This window comes from Protobothrops mucrosquamatus, unplaced genomic scaffold, assembly GCF_001527695.2.
Source record: "Protobothrops mucrosquamatus isolate PMUCROS unplaced genomic scaffold, P.Mucros_1.0 scaffold515, whole genome shotgun sequence".
Lineage (NCBI taxonomy): Eukaryota > Metazoa > Chordata > Lepidosauria > Squamata > Viperidae > Protobothrops > Protobothrops mucrosquamatus.
In genome coordinates, this window is record NW_015386828.1 from 779,708 (window position 1) to 792,545 (window position 12,838).

General features: G+C 35.3%; 1 protein-coding gene across 1 annotated transcript in view; it reads right to left on the reverse strand.

The window, feature by feature from the left end:
* Window positions 1–12,838, reverse strand: part of PXDN (peroxidasin) — a 75,079-nt gene that overhangs the window by 38,207 nt on the left and 24,034 nt on the right. Inside the window, exons 2-4 of the mRNA XM_015816875.1 lie at window positions 9,489–9,560; window positions 8,075–8,146; window positions 2,223–2,294 (exon numbers count right to left, since the gene is read on the reverse strand). Coding sequence (XP_015672361.1) covers window positions 2,223–2,294; window positions 8,075–8,146; window positions 9,489–9,560 — 216 coding nt within the window. The remainder of the gene's footprint in view (window positions 1–2,222; window positions 2,295–8,074; window positions 8,147–9,488; window positions 9,561–12,838) is intronic.

Genomic DNA, 12,838 nt, shown 5'->3' on the forward strand with positions numbered 1-12,838 from the left:
TATTAAATTCATGTTACCATATAAAGGTGCTATGACAGAGGGGAAGAAAAGTGATATATTTGATTTCTTCATCCATATCTACCTGAAAATTATAGGAGGGGAGAAATGATGAAGAGGTCAAAATAAGCAGCAACCTTCTGTGGAAATTTTTTTGTAAACATACACTTTAAAAACAAAAGATTCATGAAGAACATTTACCTTTCCAATCAACCTCGTTTATGAGTTTACCTCATTTATTCCACGATTACTAAATGAAAGTGAATAAACTCAGGAAGGAAGTTTTGTAATAACTGAGAACAATGAATATCAAAACATTCCTTGGGCAGTAAATACTCAGCAGAATAAAGTATCAACCAGTCCACGACAGAATTAAGTGTCTGGGATTCTATCACATAGAAAATGAGCCTAATTGGGCTTAGATCAACTTCATGAGAATGTCATTGGAGTTAATCCACTCATGCTTAAAAGTGTATTCGAGGCCAATCCATTAACTATGAACAATATATTTTTATATCAATGAACTATACAAAACTTAGGAAGACTTTAATACTGGAATATTTCTTCAATTTACATTGTGTGATGTATTTGCATGCAGTATTGCAAGGAATCATTCTTATTTGGCTCTTTCTAAGAATGCACATGGAAAAGAAAATTGCTTGCTTTAACATATGCCAAGTCTTGATTTGTGGCTCCCCAAAAGCCAGGGTTTGTCAGCAAAGGATAACCCTATGATTTTAGCTTGCAAAAAGAGTTTAAAAATATGCTAAGGTAGGATAATATGTTAAGCAATAGACGGTTTATTGATCATGCTACTGGATGGGTCCAAGCAAGAGAAAATAGGATGTATGCACCACAATAGAGTTCATTAAAATGCACATAAATCCTATATAAACTATGAAAATTATTCAACAGTCAGAAGTGCATGCACTATTTTGACAATGACAGTGATGATAATAACAATCCTATTTTGTGCCAATGTAAACTCCCTATGTTTTAAGAAATAATAGTAATGGAAAAAATATACCCAAAAAATAGTTTGGGGTATAATTTCCAAATGAAATATCTGTGATTGTTCCTTGGCTGGTTTAGTAATCAAAAGATGGAAGGTAGAGGGAAAACCTGGGAATGATTCTCTCTGTTCCTGCTTATTTTCAGAGTGATTGGGGTGGAATAGAATGAAATCTGGTCAGTTTTATGACACACAATTTTTGACCATCCATTGCTCTGACTATGTCAAAGTGATCAGAATTAGAAGTCCCAATCAATGTAAATGATATCATTTTAAAATATAGCTATTTTCAGCATGCTCTAAAATTTATTTTTCTAAACGATATAATGACTTGCTCAAAAATGTTATGATATTCATGGTGTCGCTGAAGCTTCTACCAGACACCTAGAATCACAGCTTGCTTTTTTCAATAAGAGCCAATAAATATATGATGGTTTGCTTATGTCCATTAATATGGACACTTCAAACGCAAAGTGTTCCTTGAAACAGCAGTTCATTCAAACAAGCATCATCATATGTACTGTACATTATTGAGTGAAACATTTCTATTGGGATGGCACTAAATGACAGAAATCAGCAGTGTTATCAGTTCCTTTTACTGAACTCTAAAGAATTATGTGTGAAAACTGCTACTCCTATTACCTGTGACTATCTTGAGATAGGAAGGCAATATTGTTGGCCTGCCTCTTTTCTAAGCTAATTATTTGCAATATTATGACTGAATCTTCAATCAAATTTAAAAATTAGAGGGTATAATTATCTTTTCAACACAAGTTCCTACTCCCTCGATATCCAGAAACAGTTCAACCATTTGAATGACCAATGGAATAAGCCAAATACTTAATCTGTAGACAGTGAAATATTTGTCTGGATTTTCCTTATTACTCTATGTAAATCAAAACTATAAATTGTTTGTAGAAACAGGAGCCCTAATTCTTATGAACATTTACGTTTGGTGCTAAAATTATGCTTGCCCTAGGAAACTGTCACATAATTGTCTTAAAGTAAAAATAATATATAAAATAAAATGTAAACACAGAAAGGACATACTTGACAAATATACTTTCTGCATGCCAGTGATTGCAACTACACTGGACCATAGACCCATTCCGTGCAATCATGCAAGGCATGCAGGCAAGAAATACTGGAAAACGTGCACTTTTTCTCTGAGGCAACCAAACAGATGACAGCACAGTAGAGAAAAGGCACTTACAGTTGTTCTAGAGAGGCAAGTCCTTTAAATGCTTGCCTGTCAATTGACTGGATTTCATTCTTGTACAAATAGCTGAAACAAGAAATAATCAGTAATATTAGTATACACAAACAAGTGTTACATTAATGCGTGAAGGAATTAAGTTGACATGTGAGGACAGTTTTTCAAATACACAATGGAAAGCAACAAAACGAGACACATATACACAACAGATCATTTTTTGCTTGAGAGTGTTGGTCAAAAACTTCAGGGTACAAACAAAAAACTATGCTGGACTTCAAACGTAATCACCAAGTAGCTTTCAATTCTATTTGAGAAGACAACTTCAGAGCAGGTCTGGGAATTATCTTGACATAGAACTAAGTTCCATCTGTGTGATTACAAAAGTACATACACAAATTCATTGGACTAAGATAATTTATGTCAATTTCTTGTAATCATGTTTCTAGTACTGTTCAGTATGGAGAATGAACTTTACCTGAACTAATGGCTTATTAGTTGTTTCTCTTCAAAACATTAATAATTTGAAAAGTTCAAATAAATACATTATCAGATATCTAGCATAATATTCTATCAAAATAACTAACTTTTAATTTTAAAAGTTAAAGAAATCACAGAACAAAAAATGTAATAGGGGAGAATTTAGGAAGTCAACTAACAAATGGAACTGTACAAGAGTCTGATATTAATAGAGTACAACTTCACCACAGGAGTGCATGCAAACCTCTGACATGATATAAAATATGAAAATACAAAGGAAAAATAAATTGATATCACAAGAAGCACAGTGAAAATAGTTAATGGTGGGCACCATCACAACCCTTTTGTATTTATTACCTAGACTGATTGTTCAATTACATCAATAAAATAATTTACACAGATAAATTAAGAATAATGCTAAATAAATATAGCAGCACAGTGGTTTCCAGAAATGTCTAGCTTCTTTAAAACATGTTGGTAATTATGTTTGGTTTTTTCATAGAATTGTAAATTTTTCTCTATCCTGCTCACAGAATATTAAACAACTGGGACAGTATTAAAGTATTTCTATCTCGAAATAGTTAATTACATACTGAGGCTGTTCTGCTGTCTGAAGCACTCAATTCCAAGTTTACATAAATACATTTATCTGAAATATTCATTTCCGTGTTTTATGACTTCTGCAGACTATAGCATTTTCCTAAATATTAGTACTATATTTGGACAATGATCGATAAAATGATGTAATATTAATATTAATTGTATATTTAGAATAAAAATAGCAGTCAATAGGAATGGTTGAAGAAGTAGATGAAATTCTGTTCAGTTTCTGGAAAATAAAACAGATTAAGCAGAGATTCTTATCATAGTATATGTGTTAATCAATTGTCTAATATTATCACTATGAATAGCTACTGTCATTATATAACATTATATACTTTATTGCTTTCATTTCCCTATAATGTTATTATTCATTAATCTGCAACTTGAAAAACTCTTTCTTTCTCAGGTTAACAAATGAAAAATCTGAGGAAATGGGTTATAAGCCAAGAAAGATTAGAAATACATTTTCTGGCATTTAAAATATTTTTGTACATTTTTGTACATTCAGTTCAACCAATTTAAATCAAATCTCCTGCTGGAAACCAAGTTCAGATACTGTAGAAAAAGAAGGATTTTCACAGAAGAAAAGGAATGTTTAGAAACATTAGAATAAAAACATTTGTATTATTATCATAGAACTGAATTTAAATTTGTGAAAACTAAATTTATTCTAAAGGGAAAATTCTACTGTGTTCAGTTTAAAAAAAGAAAATAGTATGCATTTCTTTTAATTATAATAATTTGATTGTAATCTTGTATCTAAGATTCAGCATTTGAATAGTTAAAAATACCTGTGCAATACTTTTAAAGATTGTAGGGAAAACCATGACTCTAGCTCTCTTCAACTTTTTACAGTTTCTTTGTGACATGACTTTTATATCGCATATCTTGCATCATAGATATGTGAAGACTGCTATCCTATCTCCTACCAATAATATCTTCTATAGGCTAGATCAGCGGTTCTCAACCTATGGGTCGCGACCCCATTTGGGGTCGATTGACCATTTCACGGGGGTCGCCAAGCAAGGCTGTCCGCCATTTTTTCCCCTTTTCCGGCGGGTGCCTTACCTCCCTTGGGCTGGGCCAGCTGGTGGTTGGCCTGCTCCATCTCTGCAGCTTGCCAGCTACGCCTCGGCCGGCGCAGGGGGCGGAACCACGCATGCGTGGTGCTCCCGGGCAGGGAAAGTCCTCGACTTATGACCAGTTTAGTCCTCGACTTATGACCGGTTTAGTCCTCGACTTACGACCGGTTTAGTCCTCGACTTACGACCGGTTGGGGGTCACGGCATTAAAAAGGTTGAGAACCACTGGGCTAGATATACCTAGTTTCTTTACTTGTTCTTCATAAACTCATCAACTTGACAGCCTTCCACTGAATTGATTCTAATTTGCCACTGTACATTTTGGATGGAATAGGGTCTCCTGCTTGAGCCAGTGATTGGATTAGAACAGGGGTCCTCAACCTTGGCAACTTTAAGACTTGTGAACTTCAAAGCTGGCTGAGGAATTCTGGGAGTTGAAGTCCACAAGTCGTAAAGTTGCCAAGGTTGAGGATCCCTGGATTAGAAGACTTCCAAGGTTCCTCCTTCTTCTTCTTGTGCCATATCCGTTATCGGACGTTGGCGATCCTGTTGGCGATCCTGTTTTTATCAGCAGTTGCACGAAAAAGTGCTGCTGAGTTTTGTCCAAACCAGTCCCTTAAATTTTGAAGCCACGATGTTCTTCTTCTGCCTGGACCTCTTTTGCCTTCAATCTTTTCCTGGAGGATTAAATGGAGTATGCCGTATTTTTCTGGGTGTCGCATTACATGTCCGAAATATTCTAATTTTCGTTTTTTAATTGTTTTCATGATTTCCCTTGACTAGGGTTCCTTCTAACTTCTGTTATTCTGAAATGTGATGCCCAGAACTGGCTACAATACTCTACAGTAAGTGGAGTTTGAATGAAACAACTACTTCCTATGATTGAGAAAGAGGCTCTTATGTGCACCTCAACATATCAGTTATCTATTGGACAGTTGCATCATGTTATTGGTGGTTTACGAGGACATCCAGATTATACCCTGTCAAGTCTTGTCTTCCCCATTCTCCACTTACGTCTTCTATTTTTCTTACTCAGGTGCAAAACGTAATATTTCTCCTTGTTAAATTCAATCATATTCTTTTCAACCTAATGTTCTACCTCTTTTTAAATTTTCTCTCCTCTGAAGTATAAGCTACCACTCCTACCTAGCTTTAGAACTATATTAACTCTGCAGATTTGATAGCATTCTTTCAAATTCTCTCAGTAATTTATACAAGTATGGAACTGCACAGTGCCCAGAAAGTGCCATGTGTCTTGATATTTCCCTCCAAGATGCTTTTGATTCATTCCTGAGCATTCTGTGGAAGAGGTTATTGAGCCAATTGTGAAATCATCTAGCCAATATTTTACCATTATACAGGTTTTTTTGGGGTCAATCAGTAATTCACTTCTTACTGTTACCAACAAAAATATAAACTAGATACAATATAATAGGAGTAAATACAGTTCCAAGGGACATTTCATTCCAATTAATGTTCTACAGAAATGCACTTGAAGCACCCCAATGAAGAGATGTGGTTATCAGCTTCTAAGAGATGGCACAGAAAGTATGATATACCATTATCAACTCAATCAGATGTTGAAAAGGAAAAAAGGACTCATTTTGAATATACTTTCTAAATGCACATATATTCAGAACTAGTCATGATAGTACCACCAAGTCACATCAGACTAAGAGAACAGCAAACAAAATGTTACATATTTGTATGAAAATAAAAGGAAAAGGAAATAATAATCGCTATGTAATTGCATGCATTTGCCATAGAGCAGCATACTAAACAGAAGGTTAATGTTATACTTTCCTAGATTAGGTTACCAATTTCTACAATGGGAAAGCATGATAATCACAAGAGTTTTCCATTATATAATAGAAGAGCTAGTAAATTTCTGATTTGTTCTGCTAACAAATCCATCTTTTTGTTGTTAGGCCAATAAACCAGAAGATCAGCTATCACAAAAATTCTTTCACTAATATGGAAGAATTGGTTGGAAAGTGGTGAAGACTTTGATTTGAAGTGAACATTTCACCTTGAGATTTAGGATATTAAGAAAATTAAAAGCAGTGATATTAATGGTTTTTCCCCCCCGTAAGTATTCAAGGAGAAATGAAACTAAAAATGTGAGTTTCTTTAAAATATGGAACTGCAAGCTATTAAATGAGAAAAGCAAATGTAATACAAATAACAAAATCAGTGTGACTGTGTAAGGAGGTTATTAAACAGCCCATATTTAAACAAGCCACCACTGAAAACAAAAGGAAGGATAGATTAGAGAGAAATGATAGAGACAAGTAGCCAAAATTGTAGGGAAAGTATTTAACAGAAAAAATCTTGAAAATCTTGCTCAGGCCACCACAGAAGTACTCATGTTCTGAGAGGGTCAATCGAGCAGAGAAACATTTCTGATTTGATTCTGCTCAGAAAAGTCCCATCAGGGGAAATAGCACATTACATCCCATCTTCTGAATACTGAACAGCATTCCTATGTTCCCAGGGAAGGGGCTCGGCAACCTTCAAATTCTCTAAAGCTTCTTCACCTGCTATGATTTTAAATTAAGCATACTAATTCCAGGATTTCTCTTTTAGTCATAAGCCAAGCTTCCTTCTCCTTTTCCTATGCTCTGCCTTCTGCTGTATGCTTGGAAACCTGCATTTTCTAGCTTTTGTATAGCCATTGATAAGAACTTGTCTTTTTATGCAGGCATTTGATTTCTGAAGAATCTACTTCCTACAGACACACTCATTCAACTAATTCATTCCCAGATCTCCCATGTTGAGCAGGGAGATCTGATGGGAAGTTTTATCCAATGTACTGCTTTCTTCTTTCTTAGCATCCCTCATCATGCAAATAATTTTATTTACATTCAAATGTAAGGCACGTTTTCTTTCATATATTCTGGTCATGGAGCTGGTTTCTAATTTTCTTCTTTGCAATGATATCACTGAAGGAGAATGAACTACTCTCATACCCTAATTGAAAAACCATAAATGGAAAATTCAGAAACCCACATAACATAGTTTGGGGTTGCTATGATATCATGCTAACATTAACATTAATATGTATGCTTACCTATTACTTTTTACTGTGATGTAAATTAAGTTTTTACGATGCTTTGAAAATACTATGCTACAAACATTATTTTAAGCCCTTAAGAAATAATACTAAATACTAATCTTTATTAATAAAAAAAATCTGCAGAAAAGATAAGAAGATGCTATAGCAATCCCAGACATTTTTTGTCACCTAAAGCTCTTCGGGGTTTTCACACTGTGTAATTGGTTTGTGGAAATTTTTGAAAAGTATTTTGCTTTAGTGAAGATTTGGGTGAACTCCTGCCTCGAGGCTGCTTCACAAAACAGCATAGATGATACTTCTAAGAGTGAAGAGGTATTGCTTTGTTCACCTTCCTCAACATCTCAATAAGTTTCAAAAGCCAAGAGACTTCCGGATGTATACAACTCTTACACAGAAGCCTCCTCCAGCTTGGGAGAAATGTTTATGAATGCTAATAAGAGGCTGCCTTCTATAGTACTTCTGGCTTTTGCAACTGACATAGACAAGAGAGAGGCTTAAAAGTAACCAAAGAATCCTTGCTCAAGCAAACAACAGTCAACATGCATAGGCCTAGTTAGTGCATAGCACACATTTTATACCAACATATTCTCCGAGAATATGTTTGCACTTACAGATATTTTAGATTTTCAAGGTCTTCAAATGCTCCAGTTGGTATTCTTTTAATGTGATTATTGTTGAGGAGTCTAGGATATAAAACAAAAAGAGGTATTTTTTTCCACTGAAGAACAATTAATTACAAGTAACAATAACAGGGATTTCTTAAAATGATTTATTGAAAAAAAAGAAGTATGGAACAGATACTTTATTCCAAAATATCAATCTCAATACCTATTTTTCAGAAAGATAGCTAGAGTAGGTACAACATTCAAGGTATGCTATTACATTCAATGGCAAAATTACTGCTATTGCTACCATTGCTTCCTGAATATTATTATCATCTGATGGGAAATATCAGAACATTGAAAAGCTTGCTCGCTTATTAGTAACAATTTGATTGGCCTATCTTTACTTAAGTATGCTTTGTATTTTGGCTGTTGATTTCTATTAATATTTACTACTGTAGCTATAATATATATTGTGGCTTGGACTTCTAACAGTACTGCCCCCAAAAATCTGGAGGACACCAGATAGGGAAAACTGAAATAAAATCTATCAATACAGGTAGTCCTCAACTTATGACCACAATTGAGCCCAAAATTTCTGTTGCTAAGTGAGACATTTGTTAAGTGAGTTTTGCCCCAATGTATGTTCTTTCTTGCCACAGCTGTTAAGTAAATCACTGCAGTTGTTAAACATTGTTAAGTGAATCTGGTGTTTCTCGTTGACTTTGCTTGTCAGAAGGTCACAAAAGGTGATCACTTGACCCCAAGACACTGCAACTGTTATATATATGAGTCAGTTGCCAATGGTTGTAAGTGTGAAAAATGGTCATGAGTCACTTTTTTCAGCGCCGTTGTTTAACTTCAAATGGTCACTAAATGAAGTTGAGGACTACCTGTACTATGAATTAATGAGCAAATTAAGATAAGCCTTCATGGAACTATCAATAGGAATGAAAATATAAACTATTTCTGCTATCATTAGAAAGCCCTATGTCCAGGTGGAAACAGTGCATTAATATTTTCAAAAATTCAAAATATTCAAAAATACATTGCCCTTTTTGTTTTAGATAAAAGTGATAAGAGATGGATAGATCATGGTGGATCCCTAGCAAATCTGTTGGTGGACCAGTAGCTGACAATTCTTTTACATGTTGCATGGATTGCAAATTAGCTAAATTTATATGGAAGTCAACAAAAATTACAAATGGGTAGATTTCTTATGTTCTTTCATGTGGATTCCACAAAATACTGACTAAATTTAAAAGCTTTAAAACTCTAGTCAGAAATCAACATAATGAAAATTTAACGTACATCGAAACAAGTCTTCCTAGTCTTAATGAAACAAAATACAAATGGAGATGGAAATAAAACTGGTTAACAATTTACAAAAGGGAAAAAAGGTTGTAAGAAGGATAAAACTTACAATGTGTTCAAATTTTTAAGCCTTCTAAATGCACCAGGCTGGATTTCTTTAATTCGATTGAACCGAAGATCTCTGTTAGGAATGGAGAAAAAAGTTCTTGATTACTGTCATATCTTTTATGGTCCACATTTCAACAAGTTGAAAATAAACATTGGCTAATAACTGTATTATATACTTTTCAATGGCATTTCACTCTAATTAAAGCAAAAAAAGGGAAGTGTGGTATATATAAAAAAAAATCTGTGGAATTCCAGATTATTCTATTTTATTTCCATATGCCCTGTTATTTCCAATGGTTTTTTGTGGTTCTTGATGCCAACCCACAGAAGTGGTTTCTATCTTGAATATACTGTTTAACATATACACTGTTGGAGAAAATAATAAATGGAGCGTTAAAGATTGTGCACTGCCAAATGACACCTAATTCCATATCTCTTTTCCATTTAAATTAAAAAAAATACTCAAGTTTAAAGCAATGCATGATGCTGTTATCAAACTAATTGAGAGAAACAGTGCAAAGATGGCAAAAGTATTCCTGATTGACAATTGATAGATTAGACATTAGAATTCAGCCTGCCTTAGATGGGATTATACAGCTTTTTGAACACCAAGGTTTCCAGGCTCCGTGTATTCTTTCATTTAGTCCTAAATCTCTATGGCTTGGAAAAATTTGCACAGCTAAGATTAGTAACTCAAGTTTGATTGTTTCTACAGTTCTTGTGCTTGGTACTACTACTTCCACATTATTCCCAAAAAAGCTACATGAATCAAGTGACACTTTATCTTTCTTAAAACTGTGTTCTACAAGAGAATGTCATGAAAAAATTGCTTTTTGAAATATTTTTGAGATTTCAGCTGGTACCTTCCCAACATGTTTTGGCTAGTAGCCTCTAGTCATAGAGTATTGTTAATAACTGTACCATTTCTAATAATCTTAGGACAAGTATGTTTGAAAGATCAATTCTTTTTTAAGGTCATTATACCCAAGTGTTTAGGGAGGTCTTTCTTTCTGTCCCTTTTACAGCTGAATGTGCAGGACCATTAAAGAATACTTCTAATATGCTTACAGCTCGCTTCCAAGGGAGGTTAAGCCAATTCTATTCCTCCTGTTTTTCTGCCAGCAGGCAAAGGCATACAAAGTTCTGACTTAAGCTAACTGCTTACTGAATTACATATTTTGATTAATAAGCGAATAAATAAACGTCAGATGGTGGATGATGTTCACAGATTTTGTGATGCAAGTTATATAACGTATATTTGTATCTAACATAATGTGAATGCAGTGGGGCAGATTTTAATGTCATGCTTTTTGCTCTTAAAGTTTGAACTTGATATTTGGGATACTACTTATTTTTGCTTTTGTTTTATTCCAGATTTACTGATTTTAAAAAGTTTTTTAAATGGATTTGCTCTTACATTTAATTACTTTTTCCTTATACTTATTCTTATTTATTATCCATAGTATTTTATGGGGGAAAAATAAATTCTACTCTATTCTATATTGTGACATAGTAATATACCTTGCAAAGAGTTCCATCAATGTTCTGAATACAGTGAGTACATGTTGTTTGGGGTTCTAAAATGTGAGTTGAATACGTATGTTTCTCAATACATTTTAAAAGGAGCTATTTCACAAATATTTGGCTGAAAGCAATCCTGTCTTGGTAGATGGAAAACAACATATTTTAAGTAAACAGAGCAAAACAAAGAATGGGAGAAACCAAGTTAAAAATTTCATGTAATTATTTATCAAATTCATATGCCCCCCACCCACCACCCACCCCGTCTTACTATCCAAAGTGACTCTGGGCAGTTTACAATGGCATAAAACATAAAAATTTAAAAAAGCATTAAATTAACAATTAAATAAAGGTTGAAAAACAAGATCACAGACAGTAAGGGGGTGGGTTTTTGTCTCTCACTCAACCAACCACCTCTAGCATAGCGCTCCCCCATAGGGTCCCAAGCCCAGTGGCAGAGCCAGGTTTTAAAGTGATTCCAGAAGGCCAGAGGGATGGAAATGACTCTCACTTCTGGTGGCAAAATGTTCCAGAGAGCAGGAGCCATGGCAGAAAAAGCTCTCCTCCTCAACCCCACTAGCTGAAATTCCTTGGCAGATGGGGTTGGCCAATCCTATTGGGGGGCAAGACAGTTCCTCGGATAACCTGATCCCATGCCCAAAGGGTTTTTTATATGTAACAGCCAACACCTTGAATTGGTCCTGGAAGCAAACAGCAACCAATGCAGCGCCTGTAACGTCGGCATTACATGCACCATCCTAGGGACTTCAGAACTCTTTACACAGCTGCATTCTATACCAGCTATAGCTTCAAAGGGAGCCCTGTGTAGAATTCTTTGCAACAATCCAACAAGAGATAACCAAGGCACAAGTGACTAAGTGCAGGGCCTCACAATCATAACTGGCACACTACACAAAATTGAGTGAAGGGTCTCCTAGACATGATTACCAGCTGGTCTATGAGTCATGAATCTAGGAGAAACCCCAGGTTGGCATAGGTCTCTCTGGGGTACTGCAACCCCATCCAAGACCAAAAATGGATCCATGGATCCACAACTACTCCATCTTCCCAGGGTTCAGCTGAATTATCTGTTGTTCCCCCATCCAGACACTTACAGCCTCCAGGCCCTGCAAAAAGGCAGCCACAACAACACTTGAGTCTCCTGGAATGGAGATGTAGAGTTCTGTGGTGTCAGATGATCTTACCTAGCAGCTTCATGTAGATGTTAAAAAGGAGCAGAGAGAGTACTGATCCCTGTGGCACACCACAAAGCACCACCAGTTGGGACCAGCCTTGGAGAAAAGAGACAAATCAGTAGAAAACTGGCCACCCAGTTCCAAATCCTGCAGCTGGCCCCAAAAGATACAATGGTCAATGGTATTGAAAGCTGCCAAGTGGTCAATAAGGGCTAAGAAGAATGCACTATTTCCATCCTGCTTTTACCAGAGATCATCTACAAGTGCAACCAAAGCTGTTTTGTCCCATAACCTGGTCTGAAACCCAACTGAAAGACCTCTAGATAATCCATTTCATCCTGGACCCTTATGTGAAATGAATGAATATTTTTAAACTTTGCTATTGGTGTAAGAGTAACAATAAACATGAAGAAACATACGTTGCTTTTGGCATTGAAAGCTGGAATGCACCAATATATTTTCCAGATAATGGTATCTCCAAATCTTGGAAGTGAGTAAATCAGGGATCTTAATTTTTCCCCCTCTATACATTCTTTGTTCTCCAATACAGAAAATGCCTGGAGGACAAAGTTATCTTCATGCATATGCCAAGTTTCAGACATGATATAGAATCACTTGTTTTAGTTACAGGTAG